The 16,375-nt window shown below is 62.5% G+C and overlaps 3 protein-coding genes across 14 annotated transcripts in view; 1 reads left to right on the top strand and 2 right to left on the bottom strand.

The window, feature by feature from the left end:
• Positions 1-3,220: 3,220 nt before the first annotated feature.
• On the top strand, positions 3,221-11,014 carry CHRM4 (cholinergic receptor muscarinic 4). Its single transcript, XM_045808703.2, has 2 exons — positions 3,221-3,359; positions 8,455-11,014. Exon 2 carries the CDS (start codon positions 8,484-8,486, stop codon positions 9,918-9,920), a length of 1,437 nt encoding a protein of 478 aa, XP_045664659.1. The 5' UTR covers positions 3,221-3,359; positions 8,455-8,483; the 3' UTR covers positions 9,921-11,014.
• Positions 11,015-11,122: 108 nt separating this feature from the next.
• MDK (midkine) lies at positions 11,123-14,233 on the bottom strand. Its single transcript, XM_045808704.2, has 5 exons — positions 14,153-14,233; positions 12,772-12,848; positions 12,457-12,624; positions 12,175-12,336; positions 11,123-11,484 (listed from the first exon to the last, which is right to left on the bottom strand). The coding sequence occupies exons 1-5, from the start codon at positions 14,221-14,223 to the stop codon at positions 11,459-11,461; spliced, it is 504 nt and encodes a 167-aa protein (XP_045664660.1). The 5' UTR covers positions 14,224-14,233; the 3' UTR covers positions 11,123-11,458.
• Positions 14,234-14,463: 230 nt separating this feature from the next.
• The window catches only part of DGKZ (diacylglycerol kinase zeta), a 41,092-nt gene continuing 39,180 nt past the window's right edge, over positions 14,464-16,375 (bottom strand). For all 12 annotated transcript variants that reach the window (XM_045808719.2, XM_045808726.2, XM_087854781.1 and 9 more), the window contains 4 exons: positions 16,002-16,122; positions 15,874-15,907; positions 15,552-15,651; positions 14,464-15,253 (listed from right to left, as the gene is read on the bottom strand). In XM_045808719.2, the coding sequence (XP_045664675.1) occupies positions 15,137-15,253; positions 15,552-15,651; positions 15,874-15,907; positions 16,002-16,122 (372 nt within the window). In that variant the 3' untranslated portion in view covers positions 14,464-15,136. The remainder of the gene's footprint in view (positions 15,254-15,551; positions 15,652-15,873; positions 15,908-16,001; positions 16,123-16,375) is intronic.

Here is a 16,375-nt window from a genome sequence, read left to right as displayed (position 1 = left end):
TTCCTTTTTTAAAAGATTTTATTTATTAGAGAGGGAGCATGAGTTGGGGAGAGGGGTCGAGGGGCAGAGGGAGAGGGAGAGGTAGGCTCCCCGCTGAGCAGGGAGCCTGACACAGGGCTCCATCCCAGGACCCTGGGATCATGACCTGAACCAAAGGCAGACGTCAATCAACTGAGCCACCAAAGGCAGACGCTCAATCGACTGAGCCCCAGCAACAGCTATTTCTTGACCATCTCTTGTGTGCCCGACTCTGTTCCAGATCCTCTGGGGTTTGTAGAATTACTGTCCCAACAGAGACAAAACCAAAAGATTAAATGGGCAAGCAAGTAATACAAAACAGTGTGTAGAGCTATTGCATAGTTATGAACACTAGAATTTTCTACATTATAAGAATGAGTTCTGGACTAAGAGACACGTCAGCCAGCTGTGTGACCTTGGGCAAGCCACTTGCCTTTTCTCTGCTCTTTCTTTCTCGTAGTAGGATACAGGGCTGGTATTATGTAACCTCTTACAGAGTTACTTGGAACTCTGTAATTTCTAGTCATTCTAGGTCAGCACTGGAGTGGTTAGGGCCAGACTTCTTTGAAGAGGTGGGATTTGAACTACTCATTGAAGGACCGAAAGATTGCCTACCCCACTGCAATCCCTGCCATCCACCCACATACCCACTCCAACCCCCCAGTGAGAGAAAGAATTCCTTGGTCTGACAGTAGGGTATGAATTTGTTGAGTCCAAACCATGTGCCAAGGACTCAATGTGTATTATCTCGAGCCTCATCACAGAAGCCCTCCAAGATGGATAGTGGTACTACCCCCCCCCCGACCACACAACTAACTGAGCCAGGGTTTGAACCCAGATGAGAACCCAACTTACTCTGTTATTTTGGAAAACGGGATATGAAGAGGCTTTGTGGATGAGAGGATCCAAATTTGGTCCTGCCTGCCTTGCCTCTGCCCTGTCTGGCCAAGGATGAACCCAGCAGCTACCTCTCAAACCTTTTCTCCACATCAACCCCTTTCCTTCTTTTGAAAGCCCTTGCCTGGTGAATAGAAGCTCCCCTACTAGTAGTAAAGCCTCAGGACCCCTTGCCTGTCATAACAAGGTTGTGGGGTCAGCAAGGCAGAGCTTGGCAATCCCATTTGGAGATGAGGAATTCAGTTCGGAGGCGTTCTATAGACCCAAGTTGTCTATGAACCCAGTTGGGTCAAAGGCAGAGAGCAAAGATAAAACCGGGTACCCCAGTTCCCAACTCAGCTCTCCACAGTTCCATTGTTAGGTCTGGGATTGGAGGGGTCAACCCTACCCCATGGTAAGGATTTCAGGGAAACGAGGAACTTTGCCTGACAGTTTCTGGAAGAACTCAAGGCAGTGGTTGGAGAGATTTCTGATTTCAATGGCCTCCAGTCCTTAGCCTGGTTGTTTCCCCTGTTTGACTTTATAAGTGTCTGGCCTCCCCCTTTCCCCATTCCACAGGCACGCACACACCACAATTCCACCTTCCTAGGAACACCACCCTCTCCTGGACCCTAGGAGAGAGATGGCGAAGTGGAACAAGGGCAGAACTGTCATCCGATTGTCGTATGAACCAACTGAGCCCGTTTCCTCAACTGTGAAGTTGGGGCAAGAAGAGTAGCTTCTTTCCTCCTTGATTATGAGGCTTATGGGAGACCAGATCATTCACATAAAGGGCGATGGTTTCTCACTCAAAGCCTGAACAGCCAATTCCAGCTGCCCTGGGGAACACCCAACGACCTCCTCTCATTCAGCATGGAGAACTCCACACCAAAAGCCCAGCAGCTCTGGCTCTTGCCCCAGTTCCCGCCCCTTCTCTGGCAACTCCTGCTGCCTTCCCTCCACTACCTTACCCGCCTCCACCGCCCCCCTCACAGCCCCCCGCCCGGTCCTTGGGGGAGGGTGGAGGGGCGGGACCTGAGTTGTTTTTCCAAGAGAAGGAACCGGCGGTCTTAAGGTTAATCGGGTGTTTGCGCTCAAGAGTTTGGGGTGACAGGCCTCAGGGCCTGGGCGTGGGGGTGGGGTGGGGTGGCGAGTCCGACCCTGGCTGGCCCCAGGAAGGGCCCTGTCAGATGGAGGCAGAAACGCGGGTGCCTGGTACTGTGGAGAGGAGTCTACAAGGTCAGGGTTGAGGCGGAGCTCTCCGAGGTGCTGAAGCCTCCCGACTCGGTCCCGCGGACGCCCCAGCCGCGGACTCCCGGACCCTCCCGCTCCGCACAGGCAAGGCCCCAAGTCCCCAGGCCTCGACCTATGAGGTTCCCGGAGACCTCAAGAGACCGCTCGCCCTCTGGGGTCTCGTTCCGGACTCCGCCCCGGGTGACCTTGGGCACTCAGCTTTCCTTCACAGGCATCAGTGAACTCGCCCTCCAGTCCGCGGCTGGCTGGGTGGCGCGTCCCATCCCGGGGCTCGAGAGAGGATGCGCACCCCTTCCCCGACCTGGAGATCGGGAGCCGGGAGCCGAGAGCCGGACGGCGGGGGTAGGGGGCCGGGCAGAGGTTGTGTGCGATGGGCGGGCTCCTCTCTCCCCGGCGGACTGTTGCCTGTCTTCTCTCTCCAACTCCTTCCTAGGCCCCGACGGCGCCCCTCTTCTCGGGCAGCCCGGCGGCCGACATGCGGCCCGGAGGCTGGAAACTGGCGGCCCTGGGCTCTCTGCCCCGACGGAACTGTGACGGCTGAGCCGACCCCACCCACCCGTAACCTCTTGTTTGGGTCAAACACTCGCGCCTCCGAGGTCCCACTGTGAGCGGGGCCCTGTAGAGAGGGAAGTCCAGGCGGGGCGCGAGACCACCTCCAGAGCCCGGGTGCTTGGTCAGAGCGGAGGCGGAGAGCGCAGCCAGACGGGGCTGCCAGCTCCCTCCCCAGCCCGCGAGGGGGCGCCGCGTCCCCATGACAACGCGGACACCCCACCCCACCCCCCCACCCCAGCCTCCCGGGAGGGCAGCGCCCCCCGCTAAACCGTACTGCCAACCGTGGGCGGTGCCCCCACAGTGGCCGAGAGGGGAGCTGTCGGCCGGCTCTAGTGAGGGGCGCGCGTAGCTGGGGTCCCCGACGCCCCGGGTGGTGCCCCCTGCGCGTCGCAGTTGGGTGGCCGGCCCGGGGCGGGCGGCGCGGCCCCACCAGGATTGGCTGCTTCCCCGTGACATCACGCGGCTCGGGGAAAAGTGCGAGCGTGAGCGCGAGTCGAAGCCACAGCGCCGGGAGCTGCGGGCGGAGCAGGGGCCGCCCCTCGGCACCCCGTCCCCGCCCCCGGCCCGCGGCCCGGCCGCGCGCCCCGCCCGCTAGCCCGCGGGCCGCCCGCTGGTCCCGCCGTCTGTCAGGTGCGAGGGGACCGGGGCGGAGGTGTCTGGTAAGTGACTCCGCGGCGGCGCGGGGGCGGGGGGACTCGGTTGGGGGAGAAGGACGTGGGGCTCCAGACCCTCTGAGGCTCCCCGGAGGCGGGTCCCACTGGGACGGGGCCCAAGGCTCCTTGGGGGAAGAGCGCGGTGCTGGGAGCTGCACAGAGCCCGAGGGTGAGGGGCCCCGCTGGAAGAAAGACCCGGAGTCTCGGAAGCTTCTCCAGGTGCGCCTCTGGGAAGGAATGGACATTCAGGAGGTCGGGGGAGGGGTGCCCGCCCACAGCCCTCAAGGCGCCAGGGGCAGCCGTCGGGGGCGGGACCCTGCACTCCAGCCCTCCCACTGGCAGCTCTGGAGGGCTCCAGGCTCTGGAGCCCTAAGGAGCCTTTTTCCCGCCTGTCTCCCCGCCCCCCACCTCCGGTGCTGCCAGCCCTCTCCTGTCCGTGAAGTCCTCCATCCGCGACCTTGAACCCCGACGGAAATACCCCTACCCTTTCCTGGCGCCCCTCCCCCACTCTAGGACTATACCCTGTTGTTGTCCAGGCTCCGGAGCCCGGGAGAGCGGGAGCCAAGCCCTGACCCAGTGGCAGAAGTGTCAGGCGCAATGTCGATGCCAAATCCCCTGAGCCCCTTTTCCCTCCTGTGAACTCTTGAGTCTCTTCTCCCGCCCCAGGGACGGATCCAGGGCCCACGGCCTTCCTGGAGCCCTAAAGTGAATGCAATGCCTAAGAACCAAGGATCCACACCCCAACCCCCTCCCCACGGCGTCCAGAGCACGCGCTCCCTTCTCGTCCGGAAAAGGGGGGGGCTCCAGAACCCGGGAAAGCACAGTGCCCACGCCCAGAGGCTGCAGGAACTGCGTGCTAGGGGGTTGGGGGGAGGGCGGGGCACCGGAGAGCCAGGGCCCCATCGACCAGGAAGGAGACCTGGCGGAGCCTCCCGATGAGCCCAATAATAACTCTGAACCCGGCCCTCGAGGTCCGCCCAGGCCCAGGGCTCGAGAAACCGGGTGCCCACTCTAGCCGCTGGGGCCAGACTCCGGCGGGGTGCAGGGTTAGAAGTGTAGGAGGGGAAGAATCTTACACTCAACTGACCTAAGCCCCAGCTGGGCTTCCCCGTTTTGAGGGTGCTGCCGGTTCACTCCCGCGTTCAGTCTGGTCACCCTTTGGCCATAAGGCTCCGTGGGCACGCTGAGCTGAGCCAGGTGTCCTGTAAGGCCAGTGGGGCGACTCCAGCAGCGGCCCCTGGACAGAAGTCAGTCCCAGGCTGCGATTCCACACCGCAACGTTGGGGACCTAGACACCACTGGGCGCTGCCTGAGATGATGTCCCAAGGTCAGGGGGCCCGATGCAGTCCAGATTGTAGTCTGGCCGCGACCCTTCCCCACCCACAAGCGGAGCACGATCCAGACTCTGGCTCCAGACTCGATTTTCTCTGCGCTGAGACAGCGAAAGTCTGAGTTGAGTCTCCTGGCAGGGCCGTTTGGACCTGGGCAGGTCACCTACTGAGGGCCCTGAATTTGCTCCTGTGCACAAACTGACAGGTACAGGCATACCCGAGTCGTGTGTATCCCCCAGGCCACAGCACCCCGGGGCCGCACACGCACGCACAAGCACGTGTCCACATGGCACTGGCCTGCTCACGCGCACACGGGCCCGCTGGTATCCAGGCGTGGCCGAGCGCGCACACACGCACATGCAGACAGCTACTCGCTTCTACTCGCGCTCCCCAGTAATCACACACAAACAGAACTCGCACTCGCCTTCCCGCCCACACGTTCCTCGGCGGGGCCGGGTGGAAACCGGGCACCCTTAACTTTCCCACCACTGAACCCGCGCGGAGCCGAGGGCAGCTCCCGGGCAGGGGCCTGGCAAGGGGGTGGGGGGGAAACCACGTCCTTCCCCCTGGGAGGCCCTGCCCTGGAGCCTCCTCTGTGGTCTCGGTCGCGTTGGAGTTGGGGCCGGTGGCGAAGAGCAGCCGCCCGCCCGAAGTCCGGAGCTGACACCCAGGGCTCGACATTGCCATCTAGCGGTGTGCACAGCCCTGGGCAGCGGCTGCTTGCCTCCCCAGATCTCGGGCGGGCCTGGATGGCAGAGAAAGCATGGCTGCGGGGAAACCCGAGGGGTCCAGAAAGACGGTGGGGCAGGAGGCGGCGAGACACCATGCCTCACCCTTTCTGCCGCTGGCAGCTTCCCCTAGCGGACCCAAAGCGGGACTAAACCACCTGTCACCCCCTTGGAGACAAGATGTCCCCCATGGAGATAAGAGGTCCCTTCTCTTCTGGGAAAGCTAAGTGGGAGAGCCGGCAGGGAGTGGGTGGGGACCCTTAGTTCTTTGGTTTTGAGCAGTGGACAGCAGAGGCAGGAAATCAACCTGAGACAGGCTGAGATTGAGAAGGTGCCTCCTGGGTTCTAATCCTGCCCCCCCCCCCACACTGGATGACTTTGGGCAAGTTAATTAACATGATCCTCATCTGTAAGAAGATACTAACATCAGTGAGATGGGGATATACTAACAGTACCTGCCTTATCAGGCTTCTGTAAGGATTAAACCAGATAATCTATATAAAAAGCTCAGAGGGATTCCTGACTCCTAGTTAACACTCAATAAACAAGGGCTATTATGTTTCTCATATTTGGCACCTCCAGCCCCATTCCCATCTCGCTGGCCTGCGTCCTGGAGCTGGGAGGCTGAAGCGGGGCTTTCCTCGGAGCTGGGGGACAGATGCGTCTGGCCCACCCTGCACCTGCTTGCACCTGCCTGGGGGAGGGCGGCCTCTCCAAGCTGGCCGCTTCTGCCCTCCCAGCTCACAGGGTGGCACCTGAAGCTCTCAAAGCTGAGACGGGCTGTCAGAGACCCCAGAGAGGGTGGTATTGAGTCTTTGCCCTTGACTCATGTGTGACCTTGGAGATGGCAACACCCCTCCTTGAGCGTCTCCTCCTGAGAACCACAGATTCGGACAAGCGAAAGTGAACTGCCAGGCCAGGAGGCTGGGGCTGTGTCTGCAGAGGCCAATGAGGGGGGTGGAGGCCAGGAATAGGCAGGGTGTCACCCTGGCACTTGCCTCCAGCCTCTGGTGCATTTTCATGCTGCAGATGGAAAGTTTAGTTGCTGATCCCCATAGCTTTTCCTGAGGGGTCCTGGGACCCAGCCCTCTCTATTTTGCAAATGAGAAAGAGAGGGGCCAGAAGGTGAGGTGGCTGGTGTAAAGCCAGGACCCTGCTGGCCTTGGAGCCTGGGCTGCTGGGTGAATGCTCCTTCCTCCACACTGGCTGCCTCTCCCTCTCTCTCTCTCTCACACACAGACGCTGTGTATACGACAGTGCGCGGGGCTGGCGGGGCTGGGATGGGGCCCGTGTGCGTGTGTGTAATGGTGCGCATGTTGGCGGGTGTGAAGGAGGCTGGGCTGAACGGCTGCCCTGGCACAGCGCGCGGGGCGTGGGCCTCTCTCACGTGTATGGGAGAGGAAGGCGGGGGAGAGATGAAGAGGAACCTGGGTGGGAGGGGGTGCAGGCTCAGGGGAGGGGCCGTGGGCTTGGGGGGGTCCCCGCTGGGGTGCCCTCGGTGTGTCCTGGTGGGCCAGGGGGTGCCCTTGGGCTGGCCGCAGGCTCCCCTGCAGCATTCCCCCTCTTCTCTCTGGGACACTCTGGGTCTCCTTTGGGTTCCCAGTCAGGCTGAGGGCTGGCCCCGGCCCCTTGGAAGCCATGTATCTTTCCTTGGCTGATAGGCCTTCTCTGACTCCTCCTGGTCCTCACTCAGCCCCTGACTGTGGACAGTCCCTACTGCCCCTGCACTGAGTGCTCCCCACCCCCACCCCCACCCTGGGACTGGGAGAGGGAGCTCGGGGGAGGGGATGCCACAGTGGTATGTACCTCCCTGGCCCCTCTACATGGCCCTCTCCTGGTCCTCAGGGGTTCCCCACCCCAGGCCACCCCTAGTCATCCCAGGATCCTTCCCCAAGGTGGCATCACTGGCTCCTGTGGCTCTTTGGGCCTCCCTCTGCCAGAACCCTTAGCTCTGGGACAGCAGCAGGACGTCAAGGACTCGTGGAGCCTTGGGCGGGTTATTTAACATCTCTGTGCCTCAGTTTCCTCACCTGGAAATAGTGAAAAATAAAGGTTTCTACTTCACAGTCTTGTCGTGAGGAAGAAATTAATTAATACTGATAAAAAGTACAGAAAGTGCCGGACACTTAGTAGACAATAAGTGTTAGCTGCTAATATATATTCTTGCCAGTGTCCCCAGTGCCATCTGGAAGGATGGAGGACAGGTCCCTTGGTGATGTTTGGTTACAAAATGACGGAGGAGGTGAATGAACGCTTCTTTTTTTTTTTTTTTTTAAGATTTTATTTATTTGACAGAGAGAGAGAGACAGCCAGCGAGAGAGGGAACACAAGCAGGGGGAGTGGGAGAGGAAGAAGCAGGCTCCCATCAGAGGAGCCCAATGTGGGGCTCGATCCCAGAACGCTGGGATCACACCGTGAGCCGAAGGCAGACACTCAACAACTGAGCCACCCAGGCGCCCCTGAATGAACGCTTCTGACCAGAGCTACATGCTGATGTCTCGGACCACTGAAGCCCCTCCCCATTGTATCTCTGGGCCCCGCACACACTGGCCTTCTGTCTGTGCCCCACATGTGCCCCAGGGCCTTTGCTCTGGCCATTGCCCCCGACTAAGCCACCTCCGCGGCTCTTCACAAGGCTGCCTCCTTACCGTTGTCCAGTCCCCTCCTTGGAGAGGCCTTTACTGATCACCCAGCAAGGAAGCATCCCTGTCTGTCCTCTGACTCACTCACTATACCGTTGCCCTGCCTTGTCTTCCCTCTAGCCCTTTTTTTTGTGGCTCACGTGTTTGTCTGTGTGCCCCAATCAGGCTGTAAGCTCCGTGAGGGTGGGGGCCGTGTGTGTCTCAATCGCTTCTGTAACTCCTGCACCCAGATCGGTGCTTGCACACAGCAGGCGCTCACTACGTGACGAATGCGTGAAGAAATGGGCACGCGATGGGACAGAGTTCTCTGAGGCTCTGCAGGATGAATCCTCTGTCACCTCGAGTTACCCCTCTAAACCGCTTCAACAGCTCACCCCTTCCTCTCTCCTTCCTCCTGCAGACGCGGCCCGCCCACCACTGCTCCCCAAAATGGCCAACTTCACACCAGTCAATGGCAGCTCCGGCAACCAGTCTGTACGCTTGGTCACATCAACCCATAACCGCTACGAGACAGTGGAGATGGTATTCATCGCCACGGTGACGGGCTCCTTGAGCCTGGTGACTGTCGTGGGCAACATCCTGGTGATGCTGTCTATCAAGGTCAACAGGCAGCTGCAGACAGTCAACAACTACTTCCTCTTCAGCCTGGCGTGCGCCGACCTCATCATAGGCGCTTTCTCCATGAACCTCTACACCGTGTACATCATCAAGGGCTACTGGCCCCTGGGCGCCGTGGTCTGTGACCTGTGGCTGGCCCTGGACTACGTGGTGAGCAACGCCTCCGTCATGAACCTTCTCATCATCAGCTTCGACCGGTACTTCTGCGTCACCAAGCCCCTCACCTACCCCGCCCGGCGCACCACCAAGATGGCGGGCCTCATGATCGCCGCCGCCTGGGTGCTGTCCTTCGTGCTCTGGGCGCCCGCCATCTTGTTCTGGCAGTTCGTGGTGGGCAAGCGGACGGTGCCGGACAACCAGTGCTTCATCCAGTTCCTGTCCAACCCCGCGGTGACCTTCGGCACGGCCATCGCGGCCTTCTACCTGCCCGTGGTCATCATGACGGTGCTCTACATCCACATCTCCCTGGCCAGTCGCAGCCGGGTGCACAAGCACCGGCCCGAAGGCCCCAAGGAGAAGAAGGCCAAGACCCTGGCCTTCCTCAAGAGCCCCCTGATGAAGCAGAGCCTCAAGAAGGCCCCGCCCGGGGAGGCGGCCCCGGAGGAGCTGCGCAACGGCAAGCTGGAGGAGGCCCCGCCCCCGGTGCTGCCGCCCCCGCCGCGCCCGGTGGCCGACAAGGACACGTCCAACGAATCCAGCTCCGGCAGCGCCACGCACAACACCAAGGAACGCCCACCCACGGAGCTGTCGACCACAGAGGCCACCACGCCGGCCCTGCCCGCCCCTCCCCTACAGCCTCGGGCCCTCAACCCCGCCTCCAAATGGTCCAAGATCCAGATTGTGACGAAGCAGACTGGCAATGAGTGTGTGACAGCCATCGAGATCGTTCCGGCCACGCCCGCTGGCATGCGTCCAGCGGCCAACGTGGCCCGCAAGTTCGCCAGCATTGCCCGCAACCAGGTGCGCAAGAAGCGGCAGATGGCGGCCCGGGAGCGCAAGGTGACGCGGACCATCTTTGCCATTCTGCTGGCCTTCATCCTCACCTGGACGCCCTACAACGTCATGGTCCTGGTGAACACCTTCTGCCAGAGCTGCATTCCCGACACAGTGTGGTCCATCGGCTACTGGCTCTGCTACGTCAACAGCACCATCAACCCCGCCTGCTACGCCCTCTGCAATGCCACCTTTAAAAAGACCTTCAGGCACCTGCTGCTGTGCCAGTATCGGAACATCGGCACTGCCAGGTAGGCAGGCGGGGTGCCACAGAAGGTGCTGGTGGTCACGTGTGTGCACTGAGCCATGTGGTCTCTCACGTGGCTGTCGGGGAGAGATCTGGAAGCATCTCTCCGTGTTCACGTTCACTGAAGAGAACTGAGGTCCCCAAGACCCCCGTGAGGCTCAGGAAGAAGCTCTGGCTGGATTCAGAGAGACCAGATCTCCGCTCAGGCTGAGGAGGGTCAGCCCCAGAAGCGTCTGAACCGAGACTTTCCGGCCCACCTCCGCTGCCCCGCCTCAGGGAGCTGGGAGGGACTGGCCTTTTGGGGCACCCACCCCACTGTGACCAACCAGCATGGCTGGAAGAATGGACAGCTGGAGGGGAGCAAAAGCCCAGGATCCCCTTGGGAGGAGCAAAGGAGCCGATGCTTGGGAAAGGAGGAGCAGGATAGGGTCCCCCCATTCTGCTGTAGTTGGTGCTTTCCCCCTGCTGCACCCCGCATGTAGGCCCAGCCCCTCCTCCCGGGTCCCATTCCAGGGGCAGAGCTCTCCCCTTGCTGCAGCTACTCGGCCAGGTGCTGGTTGGGTGGGCTAGCTGGCCAGGCACTGTGGGCTCTCAGGCACCCCCCACCCCCACCCCCGCCGCCAGCACTGTCCTGGTCACTGTCAGGACGGGGCAGCTGGGAGGTCAGGGTCTCACACTCAGGAACTGAGGTCTGCCTTCCTGTGGTCCCATGCTGAGCAGAGGCCCCCTCCCCCACTTCTGAAGAGCCACCCAGCAGGCTTCTGTAGTGTGAGAGAGGCTGAGAGAATGGGGGCAGACTCAACCCACACAGGATTCAGTGAGGGGGGTGGTGAAGCAGGCACGCAGCCCCCATCTCTTTTTTCCCAACGGATGGAACCTTCTATTGGTAGTGGGCTCTACCAAAAGACCTCTGCTTGAGAGTGGCTGAGATGAGGAGTGTCTGTTCTAGGGAGCCTTCTGGGTTCCCTCCCAGCCCTGGTGTGGCCCCTGGAAAGACCAGACTGACAGGCTCAGGGGACTGGATGGGGGCACCCTTTCAGGAGTCAGTAGGGGCCCTGGAAGCAATTTTCATAACCATTCTGCTTTTTCCATGAGCTCTGGGGAGCACTCACCGCCAAGCCCCCGGCCCCCTGAAAGCCACAGTCCCTACCGCCTTCCCTTTCCTTCACAAGTTCCTACCCCAACAAATTACCACAGCAAACTCCCTGGGTTGGGGCTTTTATATATTAAAGGAAAAGCTTTTATTGGGAAAAAAAAAGAAAAACCACGACGGTTTATTTATTTCTCAGTAATGGCATCTTTGTGGGGGAGAACAAAAAGGGGTACCGGGAATCACATCCCTCTCGGGCAGGAGGCTCAAGCTGTCCACAATCCCCTGTCCTACCCCATTTGGGACACTTGGGGGTGGGGGTGGAGGGATGAAAGGGAAGAAGCAGGGTATGATTGATAAAGCTAACGAGTAGACAAAAGGCACTGGTAGGTTAGATCTTGGGCCTGTGGGAGGGAGGGCACTGGCCCCGGGCTCCTTGGCATCCAGACCTGGCTGCTAGTCCTTTCCCTTCCCTTTCTTGGCTGTAAAACAAGCAAGAAATAACGTGTTAGCTGAGTTCAGGTGACCTAGTGGAGACCCCCATATATACATTAGGGAGAAAATCCTGCCCCCTAGTGGCGGCAGATCAGCTGACCCGGTAGCCCGTGGGAGAGCGCAGCCATATTGATGCCGGACCTGCCCCACACCAACTTCTGTACTTTCACTGAGGCTCGGAAAATCTTCAAGTTCTTGGTCCCCGCAGCCCTCAGCCTCCACCTGCTCACCTAACAATTGGGCTGGTTCACCTCTGCCCTGATGGCCTCTCTGGGCTGCTGTGAATCAGGTATGGGCTAAGGGATGGCGGGAGTGTGGACGGTGACGTCCTTCTGATACTAGAAACGACCCAAGCTGACCAAACGTTCCCTCTGGCAGGGGAGACGACAAAGCCAAGCCCTTCCAGGGCAACTCCCCGAATCCTAAGCAAAAGGCCCCAACAGAACAGAGCGAGCTTGTCCTTCCATTTGGGCCAGAAGGATTTAGTAACTCCTGAGCACCTTCTGTGGGCACCCTCAGTACCTGCCCACCTAAGGTATCTCCACAGACAGGAAAACCGAGGGCAGAGATGTCAAGAAGCCACCTGCCACAGCCCAAAACTTCAGGCTTAACCATGCCCTTTCACAGGTGGTGGCAGCCCCCACCTGTGACCCCACACCCTCCCCCACTGCCCTGACCTTTGGCCTTGGCTTTGGTCTTGGGGGTGCAGGGCTTGGTCACGCGGATGGTCTCCTGGCACTGGGCATTGTACCGCGCCTTCTTCAGGGTGCCTTGGCGGGCTTTGGTGCCCGTGCCCCCATCACACGCCCCCCAGCTCTCAAACTTGTACTTGCAGTCGGCTGGCGAGAGAGCGTCCCGGGTCAGACCTGGGCAGCCAGTGGCTGGAGGCCACAGACGTGCCCAGGTTTCGGCGAGGCCGTGCCCCGCCTCTCCTGCCCCCCACATGCGCCCCACCTCACCTCCAAACTCCTTCTTCCAGTTGCAAGGCACCCTGCACCGGATGCGCTGAGTCTGGGACCCACAGGTACCCTCGCGGAAACCCACGCCGCAGTCCTTGCTGCTGGGGGTGCAGGGCCCCCAGGTCCACTCCGCGCACTCGCTCCCCGGGCCGCCCTTCTTCACTTTGTCTAAGACGCACGGGGAACGGAGCTCAGACTCACTCGGGGACAGCTTCCTGGGGTCCTGGCCTCGGAACTCCGGCGGCCAGGCCCGAGGCGGCCGGCCTCACCGGCCCGTCTCTAGCCCTCCTTCAGTCCCCCACACCCCGTTATCACCTTTCTTTTTGGCCCCCGCGGAGGTGAGCGCCAGCAGGGTGAGGAGGGCGAGGAGGAGGAAGCCTCGGTGCTGCATCCTGCAGGGGAGAGGTCGGGTCAGAGCCCCCTGCCCGCCCCCTTCCCCACGGGGGGCCGCGCGCCCGCACGTCCCAGCCCCGTCCCCACTCTCCAGGCCCACGGGCCGCGGCGGCGGCGGGAGCGCTCTGGGGTTGGCCCCTCGTCGCTAGCCGGGGCGCACAGCCCGAGGCGTCTCCCTGGGGGCGGTCTGGAGCCCAGGACGCCGCTCAGACCCCCACCCCGCCTCCGGGCCTCGGGTCGCCTGGGGCCCAGCGGGCGAGGGGTCGAGGCCGCCGCCGCACGTCCGCCGGGGCCCTTGCGCGCTCACTCGCTCGCTGCCCGCGGTGCTGCGCTCCCTCCCGCGCCGGGCCCGTCCCGCTCCGGCCGCCGCGGCCCCTTTTGTCTCCAGAACCGGTCTGAGCCGGTCACATGGGTCCCCGCCCCCTCTCCGCCCCCCCACCCCCACCGGGGAAGGACCTGCCCCGCCCCCTCCCCCTCAAACCCGCGCCGCCCCCGGACCCCGACGTCCCCGCCTCCGCTCCCGCCCCGCGCCCCCGGCGCTTCTGCCCCGGCTTCCCGCCGCGGGTCCCCGCACCCCCCGTTCGCCCCGCGCGGGCCGTCCGCGCTCGGACGACGGGCTCTGCCGGTCCCCCATCTTCCGAGTCTGGGGTCTGCCGGCCCCAGGCCTCTCTCCTGCCCTGGCTACCCCGGCCTCTGCCGCAGCCCCAGCTTTCCGCCGCCGCCTCTGCCCCCACGGCGGGACCATTCTCTTTCCACGCTGGATGCCCGCCTTCCTTCCCGGGGAGGGAAGACTGGGAGGATGGCGACTGGGAGGGAGCTCGGAGCCCCAGGGGTGTCACGGATCCCGGCGCTCGGCGCGGGGCCCGCGTTCCGGCGTGTGTGCGGCTCCGTCCCCCGATGACTGTTTAACCCCGTCGAGGACCGGCCGTCTGCGCCCCCTTGGCTGCTGGGGAAGGAGCGCCAGCCCCCACCTCGGGTCGCTTCGCCGAGTGTGCAGGGAGCCGCTCTGCTCAGTGTTCGGGGAGACCCAGAGAAAGCGCCTGGGCTCGGGGGACCCGGACGACGCCGCGCCCTTCAGGAGCGCAGGTTTTCGGGGGCGGGAGCTGGGGGAAGCTGGGGGAGGAGGAGGCCGCAGGCCTGGATTTGGTGAGGCTTGGTTGCTGACAAGAGCCGTCTGAGAAGTTCCAGACCCAGCCGAGGCGGCGGCTGCAAATGCCCACCCCTTCCAACCCTGGGGCCTCGGTATCGCCTCACCCGATCCCCTAAACAGCAAAGCAACGGAGGCCTGGGGGAGGGGGCTTACCCAAGGCCACAGGGCAAAGGGGCCAAAGAATCCAGGCCTCGCCCCCCGCCCCACCTCTCTTTCACTTTCATTGTTATCGTCCCTGCGGGAAGCGGGAAGCGAGAGGAAATCGGCTCCTCCCCCGGCCCCGCCGAGCCTTGCAGCCAGGCAGAGGTCAGGTCCCGGGCAGGCCCTGAGACCCCACCCCCAAACGGGAACCAGGACCCCCCCAGAAAAGGGTCTGGGCCCAGGTTGTCCAGTACCCCCCCCCACCCCCCGCCACCAGACCCCGCTACTTCTGGAAGACCTCCACCGCAAGAAAAGAAAAGCAGAAAGGAAAAAAATCCACTTTACTGAGTCACACCCAGCTGTAAACATGTCACCACGAGAGCCCCACTCCAACCCCCAAGCCACACAGTCGGCGGCGATGAAATGACTGGGTACACGGGGAGGGTCTCCGGGGGTCGGCGCCAAGCAGGGCAGCGGGCAGGCCAACGCAGCAGGCTCTGTGTTTCCGGGAGGAAGCCCTGGGAAGGGTGGGGTCAGGGCAGGAGAGAGGGCCCAAGCTGCCAGGAGGCTCCGAGTCTGGGCCCTAACGGACCAGGTGGCTTAGGCAGCCTTTTCCCGAAGGCTCCCAAGCCCCGCTGCCCTCCCCCTCTGCCCCTACGCCCCAGGGAGGGCACCCGCTGCAGTGAGGGTGAGGGCTGCCCTGAAGTGGTCCAGCCCCAGTCCCCCAAAGGCCTGCCTGGCCCAGTCCAGTTTCCTGTTCCCCCGTCAGCCCTGGGTCAGGCTGGGGCCTCAGGGGGACAGGTGAGATTCCCCCAGCTCCTCAGAGTCCAGCCCTAGGCCTGGGAGGCTCCTCAGGGGGCAGCACGGGGCTCCTTCCCTGGGGCCCGGGTCCCCCCGTGGTAGTCCGACTGGAATGTGGCAGTGCGGTGGGCCGATGAGGGGGCTCCTCCTCTGGCTGGCCCTGTCCCTCCAGCTGCCCTGGCCTTGGCCTCACAGCTACACGGCTGTCTCCTGGTCCTCCCGCTGGATCATCTGGTAGTGCTGCCGGTTCTCCAGGTAGGCAGCGAGCTCCGTGTCCTGGGCCTTCTCGGCCCGCTGCCGCGGAGTGTCGCCCTGGGTGAGGGGGGAGCTGCCATCAGTCCCGGGGCCTTAGGCAAGGGCAGGGGACCTTCCCTCCAGGTGGCCACTGAGGAAAGGAAAAGCTTCAAAGGACAGTTGTGGGCTCCCGCCCCAAAACACCCCCTCGCCACCGCAGGCTCAGGTTTCTGAGTCTGGACTCCGGTCGGTGCTGGCTGAAGGACAGCTTCCAGTCCTAAGAGGTGGCTCTCCGCCATGGCTCCCCGCTCCCAAGGGCCCGAGGCGGGGAAAGGGCCGCGCTGGGCCTGCGTGGACCCCCTGCTAGTCTGCTCACCTGCTGGTCTGTCTTCATGAGAGACGCCCCCGCCTCCACGATGTAGTGGCAGATGGTGCGCTGGCCCAGGGCGGCCGCCTGGTGCAGACAGGTCTCCCCGCTGTGGAAACAGGGGCTGGCTGTGGACCCCCATCCTGTCCTCAGGGCCCTCTTGTCTGTCTCCAGAGGGTGATCAGAGAGGGGAGCTCGGGGCTGTGGGGTAAGGGCTGGACGGATGCGGCCTGGAAGGGTTTCTAGGCTCTGACCAGCCAAATGGGAGGGGCTGGATGAAGACGGGGCAGTTTCCAGGGTGACCAAGGTCTGGCACCAACGCCATACTCACTTCTCCTCCACAGCGTCAAGGATCTCTGGGGGGGCTGGAGGAGAGGGGAGGTGGCAGTCAGAGAAGCCTGGCAGCCTCCCCTCCTCCCACCATGGCCCTGGCCCAGGGACCCTAGTAGCACAGCTCACCGTGGTCCAGCAGATAGCGGACCACCTCCTTGCTACCCGTACTGACGGCATGGTGCAGGAGCGTGCGGCTCTGCTCGTCCCGGTGCATGAGGTCACCCCCAGCTCGGTGCAGCTCCTGGAGCTGAGGGCAGGAGGCAGAGCAGGGCTGGGGCTCCTCAGGACCACCCTCCTGCCAGCCACGGAAATGTCCCCCAACTCACAGAGGCCGCAGACCTGACACTACTGTGCTCACACACATCATGGCTCTGGGGCTCTTTCTGGAGTGTAGGGGAGAGACCCTGGGCTTCTGGACCCCCCAGGAGCCCTGACCACCAAGCCCTGGAGCCCGTGGTTTCTGTAAGACTCACTCCTTGCTGAGTACTGGGGACAGGCAG

Source organism: Ursus americanus, chromosome 24, assembly GCF_024610735.1.
Source record: "Ursus americanus isolate L20-20 chromosome 24, mUrsAme1.1.p, whole genome shotgun sequence".
Classification (NCBI taxonomy): domain Eukaryota; kingdom Metazoa; phylum Chordata; class Mammalia; order Carnivora; family Ursidae; genus Ursus; species Ursus americanus.
This window is presented reverse-complemented; position numbering and strand designations above follow the sequence as displayed.

Bases quoted from the DNA above. Each gene is read 5' to 3' on its own strand.
- MDK (XM_045808704.2), bottom strand. From the start codon at position 14,223: ATGAAAGTGAAAGAGAGGTGGGGCGGGGGGCGAGGCCTGGATTCTTTG. The intron at 12,849-14,152 runs GTAAGCCCCCTC...TCTCCCCTGCAG, and splicing joins CCTTTGCCCTGTGGCCTTGG to GATGCAGCACCGAGGCTTCC. The intron at 12,625-12,771 runs GTGATAACGGGG...CGTGCGTCTTAG, and splicing joins CGCGGGGGCCAAAAAGAAAG to ACAAAGTGAAGAAGGGCGGC.
- CHRM4 (XM_045808703.2), top strand. From the start codon at position 8,484: ATGGCCAACTTCACACCAGTCAATGGCAGCTCCGGCAACCAGTCTGTA.